The sequence below is a fragment of the Neofelis nebulosa genome, chromosome 7, assembly GCF_028018385.1.
Source record: "Neofelis nebulosa isolate mNeoNeb1 chromosome 7, mNeoNeb1.pri, whole genome shotgun sequence".
NCBI lineage: Eukaryota > Metazoa > Chordata > Mammalia > Carnivora > Felidae > Neofelis > Neofelis nebulosa.
In genome coordinates this window covers 3429384-3450576 of record NC_080788.1, presented here as the reverse complement: position 1 = coordinate 3450576, position 21193 = coordinate 3429384, and the positions used below count along the sequence as shown (strand labels likewise).

The 21193-nt window shown below is 48.5% G+C and overlaps 1 protein-coding gene and 1 long non-coding RNA gene across 3 annotated transcripts in view; one reads left to right on the top strand and one right to left on the bottom strand.

The window, feature by feature from the left end:
• The window catches only part of ADAMTSL3 (ADAMTS like 3), a 357244-nt gene that overhangs the window by 273104 nt on the left and 62947 nt on the right, over nucleotides 1-21193 (top strand). For both annotated transcript variants that reach the window (XM_058736402.1, XM_058736403.1), the window contains 2 exons: nucleotides 9335-9488; nucleotides 19433-20504. In XM_058736402.1, coding sequence (XP_058592385.1) covers nucleotides 9335-9488; nucleotides 19433-20504 — 1226 coding nt within the window. The remainder of the gene's footprint in view (nucleotides 1-9334; nucleotides 9489-19432; nucleotides 20505-21193) is intronic.
• On the bottom strand, nucleotides 13230-21153 carry LOC131515937 (uncharacterized). Its single transcript, XR_009263753.1, has 3 exons — nucleotides 21064-21153; nucleotides 20540-20629; nucleotides 13230-13487 (listed from the first exon to the last, which is right to left on the bottom strand). It is a non-coding gene; the product is annotated as an uncharacterized LOC131515937 (long non-coding RNA).

Sequence of the window (21193 nt, the reverse complement as noted above, 5' to 3'; positions counted from 1 at the left end):
GCCATGCCAGGATTTCCATCTCTCACCGAGCCAGACCTCTCGGCCTGCAGCCGGAACAGCCCTCTCTCCTGACACTAGCTCTATTTATTCATGGCCGCTGGGGCTTTGTTCGTTTGTTGGCTCGTTGGTTTTTAGATCTGAACTACGCGTTAGGCAGAAAGAAGCCTTCGACTCTCACACTGCATTCCGAGTTATAAGAAGGGAGCATTGACTCCTGCGTGGGGCAGTCTTCCCCACGGAAGCGGATTTCTGTGATCCACGGACCCCGTGCTGAAATCCGTTCCTTGACTGAAATCCAGAAACCGTTCCTCATTGTGTACCCTCTGTATCTTGATGGAGCATTTGACCATTTCGTCTACCTTCATCATTCTCCTTCATGATGTTTCTTGGTGCTTTTTTTTTCATTTTTCCTGTTTACCTAACTACATCTTGTCTACTGGTTTGTCTTCCTCCAAGTCTCCAAAAAGCTCAACATTTGATCAGATACTTGATGCATATCACTGCATTTTTCCTCCAGAGCTGATTCTGTGTCCTGACCTCGTCTCTGACTTCTATAAATAATTCCCTATCTCCAGGAACAGTCTCTAACCCTCTGTTGAGTATGGTGTCTGCAGGTGTCCAAATAGGATGTGCCTTCATCCTGGGAAAGCAAAGAGACAACCACTTAATTCCCAACCGCCTCCCCACCTTGCTTCTGTCTCTTGTTAGTATATCACCATCTTTCCAACACTTGTGATCGTCTCTGACTTCTTCAGCTCCTGTGTTCAGCCACCAACGTCTGCTAGCTCTTTAATTCTTGGAATACAGCCACATGCCAAGTATAGAGGAGATCTCTTTAATGAGAACGTTCACAAAGAACAGCTCAAGATATGTCCTGGACACATGGATTTATAAATACGGCATTCTCATTTTTAATAGACTCATTAACTGTGACTCGTGAGAGCAGTGGTGTGTTGGGGCCCATCCATTCCAGCTTGTGAGAACCAGCTGTCATCTCTTAACTCGTGCTCGGCTGATAGCTTGAAATCAGCCATGGTGGAAGCATTCACGCACACAAGTTGGCACATGTTATAGTCAGTGCTGTCTCCCCAAGAACTTGTGAAGCATTTAGCAGCGCACAACTGTATGAGAGGGTTACACACACGCATGCACACACACACACACACACACACACACACACACACACACACACTTCTCATTAATGAGACACTTTCAGCTTATTGATAGTTACTTAGGATGGTAGTGATCTCAAGAAGTTCCAATGTCTGGGGGCATCTGGGTGGCTCAGTTAAGCATCTGACTTCAGCTCAGGTCGCGATCTCACGGTTCGTGGGTTCGAGCCCCGTGTCGGGCTCTGCGCTGACAGCTCGGAGCCTGGAGCCTGCTTCGGATTCTGTGTCTCCCTCTCTCTCTGCCCCTCCCCTGCTTGCACGCTCTCTTGGTCTCTCTCTTTCAAAAATAAATAAACATTAAAAAAATTAAAAAAGAAATAAAAGAAGTTCCAATGTCTGGACTCTTTCAAAAAGTTTAAGAACCTTTTGGGCTTCTCTAAGGTGTTCTTTATTTTTATCTTCACAATTGGTGTTTGGTAAAGCTAGTTAATATCTTCTCTCTAGATGGAAATCCATTCTATCAGTCATATCCTTCAGGATTAGTTTGATCTTGATCCAAGGTGATTAATCTAAATACATTAGGTATTCCTTCTATGAATAGAAGAATATTCCAGCTTACAAGGTTTATTCTAAAATCTTCCTTTTCCTCTTTTTATTATGTAGTATTCATTATGTGTTTCTTAATATTAATAATTTTGTACATCACCACTCTTCTACTTGAATAGTAATGTCTTTTTAGACTTAATATGGTAGTTTGTTCTTACATTTTGACCCACTTGAAATATACCCAGTGCATTCAAGTCCATATACTTCTCTCTGTTCTATTTATGTTAAATAATACACACACACACACACACACACACACACACACACACTCCTGAATATGCCTTATTTTCTGGACTAGGTTGTAGATGCCAGAGAGGAAGGACCATCTCTGCATATATGTATTCCACTTGGTGCTTGGAAAACACTTGTTGACTAAAATAAAGAGATTTATAAAAGCTTCTTCTAAATTGAACATGCCTGATCAGTTCACCAGCAGACATTGACCGCACACTGCTGTATCGATTACCCTGGGCACTGGGGACCTGGGACAGCCAAGAACGTGGTCTTCATGAGCTCACAGTTGAATGAGGCAGATCCAAAAAATTGTGACTGACAAGCCAGTAAAGGGCTCCCATCTACAGAACTGTGTGAAGAATCGAGGGGAAACATCTGGGTCTGCGTGGGTCCCAGGAAAGTGTTGCAGAAGATGCGGGTGTAAAACTGGGTCTTAGAGGCTGAGTGCAGGCCGGGTGGAAATGAGACAAAGGGGGTCCAGGCAGTGACAAGAGTGCACACAAAGGCACAGGTTATGAGCTTGGCGGTCTTACGTGGCTTGAGATTAGGTTGCAGCAAAGAAATGGAAGAAGGTGAGACAGGTGGAGAGGAGAGGTTGCCACCAGACCGGGGAGGACCTCGGTGTGTGTGGTTGTCCCTGCGGTCATTGAGGGCACGGAGAAGGGTTCTGAATAGGGGAGTGAAACGCAAGGCTTTCAGGCATGTGGTTCCGGCAGCAGTGTGAACAGCTCTTGGGGGAGAAGGAACCAGAGCCTAGGAGACCTTGTTAGATGGGTTGGAATAAAACCAATGAGAATAAGAAAACAGTCAGGCAGAGAACAACAGTAGATAGTGTTGGGAGATATTTCTTTAGCAGATAGAGTGGGCAGATTTGGTGACTGAACTGGTAAGATTTGACCGGAAAAGAGGGGTGTGGTCAAGGGATAAGAGATGGCATTAAGTTTAAAGTTAATTGGGGAAGGAAAAACACATTTGGAAGATGACCCGAAAGGGAGACAAAATGAGTTTATTTCGAAACGTGTGTAGTTTGAGGGTCTGTCAAGGCATCAGTAAAGATTTGAAGCTCAAGAGAGATCTGCAGGATGGTTATAATTGGGGGAAGCATCCACATTTAAGGGGTAGTTGAAGCCATGGACAAATGAATACTGTGACACGTCAGCATATACTGTCCATGGCAGTTCCTCTGAAAACAGTTAGAAAATAGTGAAGAAAAACCACAATGGCAGCACAGCTGTTTAATATCCCCAGATCCCTCGTGGCGAGGGGAATGAAGAGGTACAAACCTCCAGGCACAAAGAAAAGAAGTCACAGTGGTGAGAAGCACAGCACAGGGAATGGCATCAGCAGTGTCGTAATAACTTCGTCTGGTGACAGAGGTGACTCCTCGTACCGTGGTGAGCATTTCTTAATGCGTGGAGAGTTGTCAAATCACTAAGCTGGACACCTGAAATGAATATAATACCGTGTGTCAATTATACTTCAATTTAGGGGCTCCTGGGGGCTCAGTCGGTTGAGCGTCTGACCTCGGCTCAGGTCATGATCTCACAGTCCGTGAGTTCGAGCCCTGTGTCGGGCTCTGTGCTGACAGCTCAGAGCCTGGAGCCCGCTTCGGATTCTGTGTCTCTCTCTCTCTCTCTCTGCCCCTCCCCTGCTCGTGCTCTGTCTCTCTCTGTCTGAAAACTAAATTAAAAAAACATTAAAAAAAAAACCTATACTTCAATTTAAAAAACAACACAGAAAACAGAGCAATGAGAACTGCTAAAGGAAAGAAAAAAAAACACAGATAGTGACATTAACACAAGTGCTCTATGTGGGTGAGGCCAAACCATACCCAATAGCAGAGACTGTACAGGAGCTGTAGGTTTAACAGCTAGACCGACACGGGGATGATAAGAGGCACGGAAGTCAACCATACGTGACCCCTCGGGGGCTGAGACCAGTAAGTGATGGGAGAGGACTCCGGGGCCAGGCTGTGGCTGAGTGCAGGGGACATCACGCACACCTACGCGGGCCTTAAGAGGGCTGGAGAGCACGAGGGGAACACACATCCTTAAGAGTGCGAAGAAATACCCAGCAAACCTGCCGCGATTGTAATCCAAGCTGAGACAGGACACAAAGCGGAAGTGATGGATGCCCGGACCCCTGGGCGTGGAAGAGTCCAGAAGATATGAATCTCAGAACTGTGGCCACACTGTTGACTACTTCTCCTTAACAGCAGAAGAGGGAATAGTAAGGACCCTGAAGCACTCCCACCCCGTTACACTCTCCTGAAAGTACGGAAAAAACAGATCTCATTTAAATAGGGGTGTCACTTCTCTAAAGAAGACATCCGGATGGCCAACAGGCACATGAAAAGATGTTCAACGTCGCTCCTTATCAGGGAAGTACAAATCAAAACCACACTCAGATATCACCTCACGCCAGTCAGAGTGGCCAAAATGAACAAATCAGGAGACTATAGATGCTGGAGAGGATGTGGAGAAACGAGAACCCTCTTGCACTGTTGGTGGGAATGCAAATTGGTGCAGCCGCTCTGGAAAACAGTGTGGAGATTCCTCAAAAAATTAAAAATAGACCTACTCTATGACCCAGCAATAGCACTGCTAGGAATTTACCCAAGGGATACGGGAGTACTGATGCATAGGGGCACTTGGACCCCAATGTTTCTAGCAGCACTCTCAACAATAGCCAAATTATGGAAAGAGCCTAAATGTCCATCGACTGACGAATGGATAAAGAAATTGTGGTTTATATACACAATGGAGTACTACGTGGCAATGAGAAAGAATGAAATATGGCCCTTTGTAGCAACGTGGATGGAACTGGAGAGTGTGATGCTAAGTGAAATAAGCCATACAGAGAAAGACAGATACCATATGGTTTCACTCTTATGTGGATCCGGAGAAACTTAACAGAAACCCATGGGGGAGGGGAAGGAAAAAAAAAAAAAAAAAAGAGGTTAGAGTGGGAGACAGCCAAAACATAAGAGACTGTTAAAAACTGAGAACAAACTGAGGGTTGATGGGGGGTGGGAGGGAGGGGAGGGTGGGGGATGGGTATTGAGGAAGGCACCTTTTGGGATGAGCACTGGGTGTTGTATGGAAACCAATTTGACAATAAATTTCATGAAAAAAAAAAAAGCTAAAAAAAAAAATAAATAAATAGGGGTGTCAGCACACCCCATACAAAGATGCTGTAAAAGTGTCAGTAACATAGCAACATCATGGAAATGCGGCCTTGATGCAGATGAAAATATAACTTACTATTTTGAAGCGAGCTAAGAGAAATTAAGAAATACACAGGAACAGATCGGAAATAGAAAAGCCCGGAAATGAGCTGAATAAATAACCGGGGTGTGAAGGAAAAGAGCTAACGTGGTCCAGGAGAGAACCAGAAAACTTAAGGGAGGGTTCCCGAAATGGAGAGTAAACTAGGAAGAAGTGCAGTAAGAGAAGTGGTAGAAAGGAGGCAATTGAAAATAATCAAAGAGAAATAGGAAGAATCCAAGCAAAAAATATGAGATAGAAGGGAGGGGAAAAAATCCAACGTGTAAGTATTGCTAGAGTTCCAAGAAAATAAAACCAAAACAACAGAACAAAACTATAAAGAAAATCACCATGTAAATCACAAATCGCGGTATTGAAAGGGCACACCACGCCCCTGGGAGAAGTGACCTAGTACAGCCAACGTCAAGACATCTTCTGCTAAAAGTGCCGGAGTTTAAAGATGAAGAAAAATGGTATTTGTATATCCAGGCGAAAAGGCCAAGTCACGTACTAGGGAAGGAAAGTCGGGTTACCATCAGACTTCTCACCAATGCCACTTCACAGGGGAAGACATCGGAACAACATGTTTAATAAACGAAGAGAAGGGAAATGTGAGGCGAGGATTCCCTATCCTCCCAAGGTGACCTCCAAGTGTAAAGGTCAAAGTTGTACTTACAAAGTTGTAAGAAGTCAGGGTGTGTTGTTCCCATGAGCTCTTCCAAAGGAATCTACCAGATTTCTGTGGCATAAATAGGAGACGCTTTGGCATATGGTTGCTGCTCTGTGAACTGTAATTTATTGCACTGATGCTGTCACTTTCCCTCTCTCTGAGTTGGGAACATTCTCTAATGGCACCCTAACGTTGAACTTAGCAGACACGAGGTCACATCAGACCTCCATCCCGAAGAGGGGTTTGCAAAGGATGCTCCCATTCATGATGGGGAGGGGGAAATAATCCTGTATTTATCATTAGAAATGGCTTATGAGTGGAGACTGGCAGTGATGTTACTCACTGTTACATGAACCAAAATTTAAAAGTTGACGTTAATTTGTTTTTATATGGGAGACTCCTAGATGATGATGTGACTTGGTTAAAAAAAAAAAAATCATAACGTGGCAAATGACAGTGTTAAGTTATTTATTCAAAAGCATACGAAAAGCTTTTCTCTGTACTGAAACTATTAATAGTTTAGGGCTTTCTGTTAAAGAGGACACTCAAGGATTTTAATTTTTTTTAACGTTTATTTATTTTTGAGACAGAGAGAGACAGAGCATGAACAGGGGAGGGGCAGAGAGAGAGGGAGACACAGAATCCAAAGCAGGCTCCAGGCTCTGAGCGGTCAGCACAGAGCCCGACACGGGGCTCGAACTCACGGACCGTGAGATCATGACTTGAGCCGAAGTCGGACGCTTAACCGACCAAGCCACCCAGGCACCCCATCAAGGATTTAAAAAAAAATTGCATTCCCCTCCTTTGAAACTCAACATAAAACCCACAAAGAGAATGGAAGAGAGGGAACACTCCGTCCTCAGTGAACAATGAAGTGGCCACAATCCCAAACTGTAAATCATGGAACGCACCTGCCAAAGACCGTAAAATCTGGCCCCAAACGAGAAGGGAGCCTGGCAGAAATCCCTCAGGCGCCGAGTGCAGTGTAGATCCCCCCCGGGAGGACGCGGGACAGCCCTCCAAGGCCCATTTCAACAGTCCTTTGACTACAGAGAACAGACGAGGGCTAGACCCGGAGCTGCCCTTGTGTCCCTGCGGAACCATGGGCCAGGTGGCGCCAAAGGACACGTGGCATTGCAGGCCTCCCAACCCAGGAGGGCGGCCAGAGATGAGGTGGCGTGTGGTGGCCGTGTTACCACACAGGGAGCCGGTCGTCGAAGAGGCGGTTCTCGGAGTCCCGCCAGCCACTCGAACGCCAAGAGCTGAACGGGCACGCGGGCAGCAGAAATGAAATCGTGGTGCCAGAGCGTCACACACAAGTGAGGGAAACTGCTCACCCCCTGCCCGTGTTGTTCCCAAACAGCTGCACTCGTGACTCCAGCCTAAAACCTAGGCATCCCCATCGGGGGATGGGGGGCGAGGAATTGAAGGCGAAGGAGGAATTCAGGTCTCCGGGAAGGGAACAGAAAGCAGCGGTCACGTGAACGGTGGTAACATCTTTGGGATGTTCCAACAAGTAGAGTCTGTGTTCCCAAGAAAATTACAGTCATGGCGTCCGGGGCGGAAGGTGGCTTTAAAATTAGGTTTGAGCTCAAAAGGAGGTGGTAGGTCAACAAAAGGAGAAGGAAAGATAACTGGAACATTCATGGGGGGAAAGACAACAGAAAAGAAAAATTCAGAAGAGCAGAAATACAAGGTTACATTACAAGCAACAACAAAATTAAAGTGAAATCCGAGATACTGTGTGCAGGCTGGAAGGACTCGCGTACAGGGATAGGAGAAAGAGTACAGATGTGAAGTTGGTTTTCAGAGGCACTGATGGATGTGGGAGACAGAGAGGAGATCACACCCAAGCCCACTGGGATTTCTGAAAAGAGCAGAACAAATGGAACAGAAAACGAAAGTGAATGGGGCGCCTGGGTGGCTCAGTCAGTGAAGCGTCGGACTCTTGATTTTGGCTCAGGTCATGATCTCATGGTTTGTGGGTTTGAGTCCCACGTCAGGCTCCGCACTGACAGTGGGGAGCCTGCTTGGGGTTCTCTCTCCCTCTCTGCCCCTCCCTGTATCACACGTGCTCTCTCTCAAAAATAAACATTAAAAAAAAAAAAAAACAAAAACAAAAACAGCAATGACATCTCAGAACAGAATGTACGTATCAGAAACCCTGACGTTACCTGGACAGCATCATGAATGCTGCCTGGAGGTTTGGAAGGAAGAGGTGGCAGGAATGAACGGGTTTATTTCCTCATCTTTCCTAGCCAGTAGATACTCTCCTAAGTCCAAACGTGTCATTAAAAACAATCATCTAAATATCTTGTTGGTTTCTACAATTTTTGTTTTTTTAATTTTCTTTCTGAACATTAGAGGGTTCTTTTTGGGAATTCATTGCCAGGGTGAAAAAAATAAAACGTCAGACATTCACCTTTTTTTTTTTTTTTAAGAAATTAATTTTATTAAAAAAATGTTTTTAGGTTTACTTATTTTGAGAGAGTGTGCAAGAGGGGGAGGGGCAGAGAAAGTGGAAGAGAGAGAATCCCAAGCAGGCTCCACACTGTCAGCACAGAACCCGACTGGGGGCTCGATCCCACGAACCATGAAATCATGACCTGAGCTGAAATCAAGAGTCAGATGCTTACCTGACTGAGCCACCCAGGCGTCCCTCAACATCTCTTTTAATTCTACTTTAGTTCCCTTTTTTTCTAATACACCTAATGAAACTGCATTACATTTTTCAATTAAAATTGCATGAACACACAGTGATTATCAAATATCAATGTTATACACACGTGGATGACCAAATATTAATGTTACTTTATGTGAAGCGGTTTGAGCGGTTTAAAAAAAAAAAAAAAAAAAAAAAAACCTTTCCTTTTGTGTTTATTTCTTGAAGTCTTGGTTGTGGGTATGTATCTTTTTTTTTTTTTTAAAGCACAATCATCTTACTTTATAAATAAATAGCTAAAAAATAAGTCAGATATCAATCACAATGCCAAAAAATGGCATCTCTCCGTCCTCATGACGGGAGATTACTGGAAATTAATTGCCGTCTCAGGAGGAAGGAAGGAAGAAGAGGAGGAAACTTCCCATATTATAAAAGATAAGTCAAAAAAAAAAATAGAGGGGATGAAAAGTGTGGCGTAGGGAATGCAGTCAGTGACACCATGAGAACCTTGTGTGGTGACGGCAGGGGACAGCACTTGCCGTGGTGACCACTGAGTACCGGATCGACTCGTCCAATCGCTGTGTTGTACCCCTGAGGCTCATGTAACACGGTGTGCCACGTATACCTGAGTTAAATAACAGAGAAATAAAAAAAACAGGAGGCGTTCGCGCCCAGGAACCGGCAGCCGCACGTACAGCCCCTCTTGTTGTCCCAGTGGCGACGCGGCTGTTGGCCGCGCCGTCGGCTGACGCTCCATGTGACCGGTGCACACTTCTCCTTGCAGTGTTCCGTCAGCTGCGGCGTTGGAACCCAGCGAAGAAAGCAGGTGTGTCAGAGGCTGACCGCCAAGGGCCGGCGCGTCCCCCTCAGCGAGGTGATGTGCAGAGATCTCCCAGGGCCCCCTCTCGTAAGATCTTGCCAGATGCCCGCCTGCAGTAGTAAGTATGGAAAGGCCACGCTCCGCTGGGTATGCCCGTGCTGTTCCTCTCGTCCCGATGGCTTCCTTTCCCGTAAAGCAGCACATTGCTGATCTGTGGGTAAAGCAGACCAAGCAGAACTCAGAATTGCTGTAAGCAGCAGCCGGTGCAATGTTGAGTAGGAGATACAGTTGTAAGGCAAGCCGGCCTTAATATGTCCACCCACCTTGACAGATGGCCTCTGTTCTGTGGCCTCGCTTGGGTTTATACTTCCTTCTTCCTTCGCTTGACCACGGTTTCTTCCACTTATGATTAATTCATGAGTATTCCTTGTAGAAGTGAAGCCAAACTAGTCTCCGGTTTCCTTCGCCGAGGGTGCGTTCGGATCCATTCTAGTGAGAGTGGAACAGCTAAGTAGGTTTAGGTATTCAAGCATCCCTTCTTGTGTGTACAGTAAAACCTTGGACCGCGGTGAGTAACTTGTTCTCCGAGGGTTCCGCAAGACGAGCAAACATTTCTAGTAAATGTTAACGTGATAAACGAGCGATGTCTGACAGTACGAGTAGGACGTGATGCCGAATGTCACGTGATTTATACCTGAGCCAATGGCTCTTGAGTTTCGCCTTGATTATACAAGTGCTTTTGACGACAGGCATGTTTCTGGAATGAATTATGGTCGCAAACCAAGGTTTTACTGTAATCTGAAACCAGCAAGGAAAACATGAAACACTGCTTCAATTCTAAATGATAAGCTCAGCCTCAAGACTTAATAGGGTAGCTTCATTACATCCAAAAGCTAATATGCATATGTCACACTCCTCTGTATTTTCAGTGTAGATGAGAGAATGTTTACACATGCATCTGTGGGTTCCAGGTAGGACGATGGGTGGTAACAAGTGAGTTGGGGGCTGGCCCTACAGCAAATGAAAATAACCACCCCAGGAGAGGTGGAGTTCGGAGCTAGGGGGAAAGCCATACCAGGACTGTGCAGCTTCTGGGTCTGTTTCTTGCTTTGTTTTTCACTGTGATCAATGACTCACCTGTAAAGTAATATTAATTACCTCGGGTACCCTCCTGAGCTTATGGTAAGAAAAAAAAAATCAGAAATTAACTATTATGTTCATGCTGCTTAAGAGAAAAAAAAAATCTTAGATATAAAATCCAAATTTACCCACAACTTTCTGGGAGAAACTCATAAAACAAAGTTTAAAAAAAAACAGTTACAACTTAAAAAAAAGAAGTGGAGGCTTTTTTTGGCTGTTAATTGAGCATTTATTGGTTGGAACTCCTCACATGCACTAAGCCATTCAGCCCCCAGCTGTTTATGACACACATATTATTCCCATTTAGAGATGAGGAACCCAAGACTTAGAGAACGTATGAGGCTTGACCAAAGACCCGTAGCTGCCAGTTGGACGCCTTGGCCTGTTTGACCACAGGTCTGTGTGATTCCTGAGTCCACACTCTTAGCTGCCTCTTTATGCTGATTGATAGACAACGTTAACTTTTTTCCTTGGGAATTCCTTGAGAACAGATTTTCAAACTCTTGAGACTCCAAGTTCCATCGTGTCCTGGAATTTAAGAATGCCTGTGGCCTAGGGCACAGGGTCGTCCTTCAAAGTGCTTATCGACTTGGTTTTTAGTAATTGTGGACAGTTGCATATGGCGGTGTGCTTAGACCGCAAGCTGCCTTCGAGGAGAGTGAACTTCAAGGCGTCCAGGCGCTTCCTCGAAGATCATCGCGGCGTGTGGCGCGCCACGTGGTGCAGGTGAACTTAGAAACTATCACGGCGTGCAGTGCAGAGAAGGGTAAAATTGCTCGTGAAAAAAGCAAGCAAAAGGACGGTGAATGCCCTCTTTCTCTTTCCCCAGCCCATTCCCTGGCCTGCCGAACGCGTGGGGCATGGAAAGCAGAGAAGGGAGGGGAACGCCCGCTCCCAGCCTCACCCCAGTGGGGCCTCCGCTTGCTCCGTGGCCTGGCTCCCGCCATCACCTGTGTTCAGTGGCCTTTGCTTGCTGAAATCTGGCTTCTCCCTTTGCACCGTGATGGGGCATCCTCTTCTTCCCGGAGCCAGGAGGTGCGCTCCGGGGTTCACGGGTCCTCCGGACCCCTGCGGTCTGGCGCCTTCCCTGCTTCCCCCCGCCCGCCACCCTGCGCTCAGCGCCAACTCTGCCCTTGACGTAGCTTCCAGGGTGTCACGTGCAGTGGTTAAAGCCTCACTGCAGTATTCTTGCTCGCTCTGCACCCCCCCCCCCCCCCCCCCCCGCCTCGATCACCTACTCACTTCAACCCCGGCCTTACTTTTCAGGTGATATTTGTTTGGCTTTGGGTTCCCCGGTCTGAGCTACTAGGATTTGCTGAAGGAAACAGCATCACATTCTTCGTGCTCATGCTGATTTACCTGGGCATCGAGTGTTTTTCTTTTCCCCCGTGTTTCCTAAGAAGTCCTTAGACATTCACCATGGAAGCTATTGTTAACTACTGCGTTTCCCATTTCTCTGTTAACTACAGCAACTCCTAATTTCCCACTTCTCGGTTGATGGACTCGTCTTTTATTCCACTGGGAATAGCAAGGCCTATCTGCCATAATGTCCTCTGACTTTCCGCCCCCCTTCACCTCATTTCTGCCCCATCTGCCCCCCAAGATCGGAAAGGTGTGGTCTTCTTTGTGGGCCCGACCCCTGCATGATTGGAAGGGGCCTGAAGATGAGAAAGACGGAGTCCACCTGTGCTGTGATCTTTATTCCCTTTCAAGCCCCCACCTCTCGCTAAGCATCCTAACTGGTGCCTCCCGTTTAAGTAAAACCCATCCTCTTTGTTTATTTTTTTAACTATTATTTTTTTTAATTTTTTAACGTTTATTTATTATTGACAGACAGAGAGACACAGAGAGTGAGCAGGGGAGGGGCAGAGAGAGAGGGAGACACAGAATCCTTAGCAGACTGCAGGCTCCGAGCTGTCAGCACAGAACCCGCCTCGGGGCTCGAAGTCACGAACTGTGAGGTCATGACCTGAGCTGAAGTCGGTCACTCGACCGACTGAACCACCCAGGCACCCCATTAACTATTATTTTTGAGACAGAGAGAGAGACAGACCGACAGTGTCAGCTGGGGAGGGGCAGAGAGAAAGGGAGAGAGAGAAACCCAAGCAGGATCTGTGCTGTCGGAGCAGAGCCTGATGCGGGATTGAGGCCACGAAGCGTGATCGCGACCAGAGTCATGATCAAGAGTCCAATGCTCAACCACCTGAGCCCCCCAGGCATCCCCAGCCCATCCTCTTTGGATGAATGAGTTTTGTTGATCTTCATTTTGACCCTGTTCATGGGCAGCTGGGTGGAGGGTGGGTGGGAGAGATGTCTTGAGCACCACACGGTCCGGTTATACCCCTGCCTGGCTCCCCCCTACATTCCCTGCCTCCCCCCACTCCAGACTTTGATCGTTTGCTAGAATTCTTTCTCCCGCCCTATCTAGCAACTGACATTCTTCTTATTCCTGAAAGACCAACGCAAACCCTGCCTTCCCCCGCGATCTTTCTCAGTGGAACCTTCTCTGGAAGGTAATACAACCCCCCGAGTTACAATCCCAGCCGTTGCCTCGCCCTGTGACGTCAGGCAAGTCACCTAATCTCTGCCAGGCTCTATGTTCTCATCTGCAAAATGGGGATAGTAAATTGCATCTACCTTGTACGATTGCTCTGAGACGGAATACCTAGAAAGTGCTTAGAAGCAATGGCAGCCGCTGACTGAAGGCTCAAAATATTAGTTATTTTTAATGCCATCCCTTTAATTCCTGTCACAGCTTTGAAGACAGGACACGCTGTGACAGAGCAACTTGTGTCTTCTGTCCCAGGAGGGTGCAGGGTGCTTGTGTGGGGCAGGGACACGGTAGCCCTGGACTTCTCCATCGAGGCCCCCCTCAAAGTGCCTATGATGACTTCTACCCGTGGAGACGCTTTTCAAATATCTCGGACTTGGATTCTCTTCGTATTGCCGTTGGAAGTCTTGTCTTCTAATTAGGGATCTGAAGGGGGGAGAGACATAACGGAAATGTAGTATTTGATTTTAGACTTTTTAAATTTTATTTCGACATTCTTTATTTTTGAGACAGAGAGAAAGCACGAGCCGGGGAGGGGCAGAAAGAGAGCGAGACAGGAACCGAAGCAGGCTCCGGCTGTCAGTGCAGAGCCCGACGCGGGGCTCGAACCCACGAACCGCGAGATCACGACCTGAGCAGAAGTCGGATGCCAGAGCCGACCGAGCCACCCGGGCGCCCTGATTTTAGACTTTTTTTTTTTTTTTTTTTTTAATTATGGCTCCAGGTTTCTAGGGTTCCTGAGTTTTGGTGAAACAGATTCGTATTTGTTGTCAAAGTACTGAGATCAGGATGGCTGGAGCAGGGGGAGACAGCCAGGCAGACAACGTATACACCCCATCCCTTCCCAGGGCTGTCTCGAACACACTCATTTCTCTGCAGCTCAGGGTCTCTCCCTGAGACCCTCTCTCCCTCTCCCAAGGCTCTGCCTTGTTAGCTCTCCCGCCTCCCACACACACCTTGGACTCTAGCATAGAACACACGGTGACAGCATTTCCTTATTCTTTATGCAGCCATTCACCAAGTGCTACTGTGTCTCAGATGCTACGATACAAAGCGGAAGACACATTCTCTTGTGATTAAGAGATCGTGGTCCAGTGGGAGAGAAATCTGCGCAGAGAAATGAGACCGGGAAAGTGCCATGGGTGCCGTGATAGAATGTGGAAGGCCAATGCCACCCGGGGGGGCGGGGGAAGTCAGGAAAGGTTTCACAGAGGAGGCTCCGTTGGGCAGAGTTCTGAAAGATGGGCGTCCATTCTCCAGACCCACACTGGGGAGGACACAGGAGAATCTGGGAGAAGAGAGCAGTGTGGACAAAGGTAGGGGGTGTCAAATGGAGTTGTATGTCCGAGGAAACCGTAAGAAATACCGTGAGATTAGAACATAGGTTCAAGGTTATGACAAAAGAGAAAGCTTGAGAACGTAGCCGTAGAGGGTGTTGGGACTCTATGCTAAGAAGTTTAGATTTTATCCAAGAAGGAGATGAGGTGGTCAGGTTTTATTTTGGTTCATTTACTCCAACAGCTATGTGGATACATTGGATAAATACGAGGGTGCAGGCTGGGAGTCTGGGGATGGGACTCTGGCAGTTTCTAGGTGAGAGAGTGCCAGGGCGGAGCCCCACGATGCCGCAGACATCCCGCCTTAGTACCTGGGACTGGGGGCCACGGCCCAAGGGCAGGGGAGTGCTTGCACGCATTTAATGGCCAGCTCTGGGGCAGAGGGTGGTGAGGAGGGAGGGTAGCAACCCTTTGTTATCTTTGCTGATTTCTGCCCAGCGAGGACTACCATCGTGGTTGGCTTCCGGCTGCTGATGTGATATGGTTGAATGCAGAGTTGGGGACAGGTAGCAACAAGCTCGCTGACCTGAGAGCCCGTGAGAGGTAGGGCCAGCACGCCGCTGGGCAGGGAGGCCTCACACTGACTTTCTGGTTTCTGACTTGGGGTAACTGGGGGAAAGTGATGCCATTCACTCAGGGAGCACAGGAAGAGGAGGATACCGGGATGGGATGGGAGGCAGACATAATGAGTTTAGATTCTAATGTTTTAAACTTGAGGGCGGCTCAGTCGGTGAAGCGTCCGACCTTGGCTCAAGTCATGAACTCGCGGTCTGTGGGTTTGAGCCCCGTGTTGGTCTCTGTGCTGACAGCTTGGGGCCTGGAGCCTGCGTGGGATTCTGTGTCTCCCTTTCTCTCTGCCCCTCCCCTGCTCATGCTCTGTCTCTGTCTCTGTCTCTCAAAAATAAATAAACGTTTAAAAAAATGCTTTAACTTGAGGTACCAGGAAGAGATTTCTGGGAAGCAGTGAATAGAGGTCCAGGCTAGACAGATAAACTAAACCTGATAAACTAGCACTGACAAACCGGGGCTCATACACTAGGCCTCCATAAACTAGACTGAAAGACCTGATAGACGAGATGTGATCAACTAGACCAGATAAACGAGACCTGATAGAGTGCACAAACCAGAGCAGCTAGACTAGACAGCCCAAAGTTGCTCGTTGCATCCGCAGGGTCACCCAAGGAAAAGCTTAGAGAAGGAAGAGAAAGCCACTCTCTGCACAGCAGGTGAGGCTCGTAACTGATCAGGCCGGGCCAGACTTGTAGTTCAGGGGTGTGTCCAGGTGCGGGAGGATGCTGTCGCCCAAGGCCAGACCAGTTCTCGCCCAGACCCCGTGTCCGATGATGTCACGCTCCAGGCACTTCTCCAGAGGAATTCACGGGAGTCCCAACAGGAGAGCAGGTCCAGGCTGTGGAACCCGGCAGCCTGGCAGGGCCTGAACCCCGGGTCGCTCCCCAGGCACACCTGCTCCTAATATGCTCTGTACCCAGCGTGAGCCCTTGCCACAGCAGGGTTAGGATGGGACCGGCTGGGGCCACACCACCTACCTGCCAGCAGATGGGCAGGCAGCCAGAGGGAGCAGTTGGCCCTCACGTGGCTCACCCGCCGCTTGGGCGGGTTCCTCACCAAGGCCGAGTGCCGCCCACCACCTGCAGGCTCCCCAGGCTGTCTTAGAAGGAGGCAGGGCCCCATCTAGTTTAAGCCTCGGGCTCGGCTGAGGGACATCTGGCCACCAGTGGACCTAAAGGTGCTTAGAACCCCCATCCATGCTTGCTTCTAGAGCATTGGGGTACTGTGTGGGTTTACACCAGCCTCAGGTCATCCCTTCAGACCACCATTCAGCTACACAGACGTGCTTCCTTTCCACGTGGGCTTCTGCGTCCCAGGAAGTGCAGGAACGTCCAAGCTGTGACCTCACCCTTAGCAGCATGGCTACCCCCAAAATAGTCTCCTCACACGCCTCCGGTGCCTGAATTAAAAAACCTGACTCTAGGGGCGCCTGGGTGGCTCAGTCGGTTGAATGTCCAACTCTTGATCTAGCTCCGGCCTTAATCTCAGAGTTGGGAGCTCAAGCCCCACATTGGGCTCCTTGCTGGGCGTGGAGCCTACTTAAAAAAACGAAACAAGACAAAAACCCTGACTTTGACCCAGTTTGTGTTGTGACTTTGAAGCCATCCATGTGCACATCCATCTTTTCCACTGTCCACCACCAAGGGACCAGGGACCAGACAGGGTGTTCAAATAGGCCTTTAAAATAATTGTAAGGGCTCTGTATAGATATACATACAGATATATAGGCAAACATGCACACATATACATACCCGGCCTTGTGACAACAATAGGCCAATTTTATGTATTTATAAAACATGACCAGATAAGTAAAACCAGAAGCATCTAAGGAATAAGAAAGGAAGACAAGGCTAATACATGATTATGGCTTGAACTGGACTCTCCTGTTAATGCACGAGCACAGATTTGGCTCTATACTTGTCGCCGTAACAGCAATCTTGAAAAAGCAGGCTGGTCCACGACACCGTTCTACAATCGTCGGACAGGACATGAACTAATCCCTCAGAGTTAAGTGTGATGATTCCTGAGGCTGAGGCGAGAGAGAAATCCCCCTAAAGTCTTCTTCCAGAAGGCTCAGCATGCCACAAAGACTTTGGCAGGGTTCGCGCAGAAAACATGGCTGCTGCCTCTTATCTCTCCTTCGCTCTTGACCAGCAACATCCCATCACATTGTCTTTCCATAAAAGAGGTGGGGTCAGGAACACCTTTCTCTGCTGCCTTGGTTTCACCCAGTGGTAGGCGTGGGGGCAGTGGTTCTCAAACTTTGCTGCACCTTTCAGGCACCTGGAGAGCTTAAAAACATTCGTAGGGCCCAGGCTGTTCCCCATAGGTCAGAAGTTCTGGGGATGGGTCCCAGGGCATCGAGATTAAAAAAAATAATAATAATGGATGTTTCTAGCAGGCCACAAAGTTTGAGAGCTCCGCAGGCAGGAGCCACCTGACCTCCCCATAATCTAACTATGATGGAGGGAACACTCTGAGAGTAGTGTGACAGCAGGACCCCACTCCAGTGCTACAGCCGCCGTCGCTTCTGGTTGGTGGCACCCTTGCTGTGCACATTGTTGAGTTTTGGACAGCATCCCTGCCTGTAATAATGGATGAACTGTAAACCTACCAGTGAATCCATACATTTTTTTTTTTTTGGGGCCTGGTTTTGATCGCGGTTGAACAACAGTACGTTCAAAATTCTGTGCCACCAACTGAAAGAACACCTCTGTGCCTCAAGTGGCTGGGGTGAACTTGACACCCTCTGTGGAGATTGTATCCCCTGGGGAAGACGGGGTGCGTGGCAGGTCGTCCAGTTCCACTTAGACCCGAGCTGACGATCATCCACGGGCAAAGCCCTGGACAAGTCCTGACCTGCTGACTCCATCTCTGTGGGGTTCGCATGCAAGCTCATTATGCCTGTCCCTCACCGAGGACATCCTCTGCCACAGAAATTGTGGGTTCGCCCCTGTTGTTTTCCTGATCGCACTGGTCCCGCCGCAGCCCAGCCAGCAGCTAGACCCTAACGGGGCTCATGAGCCACCCAGGAGGACTCCAAGAGTTATTCTGGAAAACCAGGGTCAGGCCTGAGAGGGCCATCTAAGTGGAGACCTACTCTGACTTTTCTCCTAGTGTTTCCTTGCCAGTGCCTCAGCCAGGAGGACCCCTAACCAGGATCCTTCAAGGTAACGAGGCCCCCAATCCCATGTCCTGAATCCAGCAATACCTCTGACCAGAGTCCAGTCTCTTCTATCACTCCCTGGTGCTCCCAATCCTCTGTGTGCCTGTGGACCTAAGTACATCATCAAAGAGGCCCCAGGCTTCCCCCCACGTCACCCCTCCCTCACTTCCGAGCCACCCCGGAACACATCGAGGCCTTCCTGAGGGCTCTTCTTCCAAAGGAGAGACCTAAGGTGCCTTGTCTTTGGCCCGCGGCCATTAACTGGAGGCCACATCCAGGAACAAGCTAGAGCCAGCCCTATGTCTCATCCCCTCTGGCACTGCCCTGCTGCTTTCTGGCCACACCTCCCATTGTCAGGTGTCAGGGCCACAGTGGTCGTATGTGAGAGTGTATTGTGTGCCCACTACTGTGCACGCATTTGGTGTGAATGCCCAACCAGACTTTCACACGCCTCTGATGAAGGCACTGGCACTAGTCACATTTTCTGAATTGTTCTTAATGTTTATTTTTGAGAGAGGCAGAGCATGAGCAGGGGAGGGGTAGAGAGAGAGAAAGGGAGACAAAATCCGAAGCAGGCTCCAGGCTCTGAGCTGTCAGCACAGAGCCCCACGCGGGGCTCGAACTCAAGAACCTCGAGACCATGACCTGAGCAGAAGTAAGACGCTTAACCAGCTGAGCCCCCCAGGTCCCCCGCCCACGTTTTCTAGGCGAGAAGATTGAGGATCAGAGAGATCCAATGACTTGTCCGAGTGGCAGAGCTAAGATCCAAACTCAGTGCCCGTTCTCTCTTTTCTTCTTAGACCGCGTGCTTCTTCGGGCCCTGCTAGTTTAACAGACCCGCTCGAGTTGTCTGCCATTGGCCAGCCTCATAGTCACCTTAAGATCTTTCGGATGCTTTCTCTCACTTCTCCACTCTCCCTTTCTCTCCTATAGCTGACGTGTCTCTGGCCAAGCCGTATATTAACTCCCCAAAGGCTCATACCTACCGGGTGGTGATGGCCCAAAATATCAGACATCCCCTTATCAGTGGAAACATTTAACGTCACAGCTCCCCAAACCAGGGCTTTGCAAAATAATTTACGTGTTTTCATGCCCTTCATCCAAACTTGTGTTCCTTGCTGCTCCAGTACTCCATGTTTGTGTATACTGTTATTTGTGTTCTACTTGTCAGATGTTTTAAAAGAGGAAAGAAAATACAACCGTTGACTCGTATCAGCCTTGGAAGATTGCTGTCAGAAAGCTTTTATGATTGAGATGTTTCTTCGTATTTTCTTTTCTTTCTTTTTTTTCCCCTGCAGAAATGAAACCAGAGGTGAAGACAAAACCTGGTGAGCAGGGGCCCCAGATCCTCGGTGTCCAGAGAGTCTATATTCAGACGAGGGAGGAGAAGCGCATTAACCTGACCGTTGGGAGCAGGGCCTACTTGCTGCCCAACACGTCTGTGATTATTAAATGCCCAGTACGACGATTCCAGAAATCTCTGATCCAGTGGGAGAAGGATGGCCGTTGTCTGCAGAACTCCAAGCGGCTCGGCATCACCAAGTCAGGCTCACTAAAAATCCACAGCCTCGCGGCCCCCGACATCGGCATGTACCAGTGCATCGCAGGTCCTGCCCGAGAAACCATGGTTCTGAAGGTCATCGGCGCCGACAACAGGCTGGTGGCGCCCCCGGCCCTCGGAGGGCATGTGAGGGACCAGCCTGGGACGGACCACAACGACCCCAATAGCTTGGGCGCCACCTGGCAGAAAATGAGGCAATTGTGGGGTCACAACAATGAGCCTTATCCGGACAACGGCCAAGCTGATAACCAGCCTTTCCTGAGAGCGCTGTTGGGCCACTGTGGCACTTCTGCGGGGAACCACCACTCCTGGGAGTTTAAGGATAAGCAGCTTGAAGCGGCCGTTAAGCAGGGAGCATACAGCATGGAGACCGCCCAGTTTGACGAACTGATAAGGAACATGAGTCAGCTCATGGAAACCGAGGAGGTCAGTGGTGACCTTGCGTCCCAGGTGATCTATCAGCTGGTGGCCGAGCTTGCTAAGGCACAGCCAGGGCATCCGCCATGGAGGGGCGTCCAAGAAGGGGTGCCTGCCACAGCTCAGCTAAGGGGGACAACAGGAAGTGTGCCCCAAGGCTCGAATGCAGGAAACTCAGGCAAGCTGACATTCCAGCCAAAGGCACCTGTCCTCCTGAGGCAAAGGCAGCCCACCTCGGTTTCATTTAATAAAACGGTAAACTCGAGGATTGGAAATACGGTATACATTACAAAAAGGACAGAGGTCATCAACATCCTGTGTGAGCCCGTCACCCCCACTCAGGCCACCTATACATGGACCAAGGACGGGGCGTTGTTAAAACCCTCAGAAAAGTAAGTAAAAGAACGCAGCGTTCCGTTTGTCATACCTTCTTAATGAGCATCCCAGTTTTCTTGAAAAGGTTTTCAAATTCCTTCTCCTGAGAATGTGTGTCCAACAGGATTCTTTAGGAAAGAAACTTAAAAAAAAAAAAACAAAAAAAACCAAAAAACGTGTTAGGATGTGTTTTTCACATACAGGCTGGAATTTTAAAAATTAAGTCATACTATCCCGATCATTGTCACATAGGGGTGATACAAGACTGGGTACAGTCAGACCGAAGCTCGGCACATATAGACTCTCTCTTCGCAGAGCACCAAATGTTTAAAAATAAAATCCATATGGGGCGCCTGGTGGCACTGTGGCAACCCTTGATTTTGGCTCAGGTAATGATATCAAGGTTTCATGAGTTTGAGCGCTGCGTTGGGCTCTGTGCTCATGGCGCGGAGTCTGCTTGGGATTCTCTCTCTCCGTCCCTCCCCCGCGCGTGTGCTCGCGCTCTCTCTCTTTCTCAAAATAAATAAACTCTAAAAAGGAAATCAAATCGATAGAAGGCCTCAAAAAAGTAATCACCCTTGCAGGAACCCCGCACTACGTAGGCACTGCAAAGCAGAACTCAACAGGGCCTTTCTCTACCTAGGAGACAGGGCACCTCATTGGAGTTCACAAGAGTTGGCAGGGCAGGGGTTAACGGTTGTCTGAT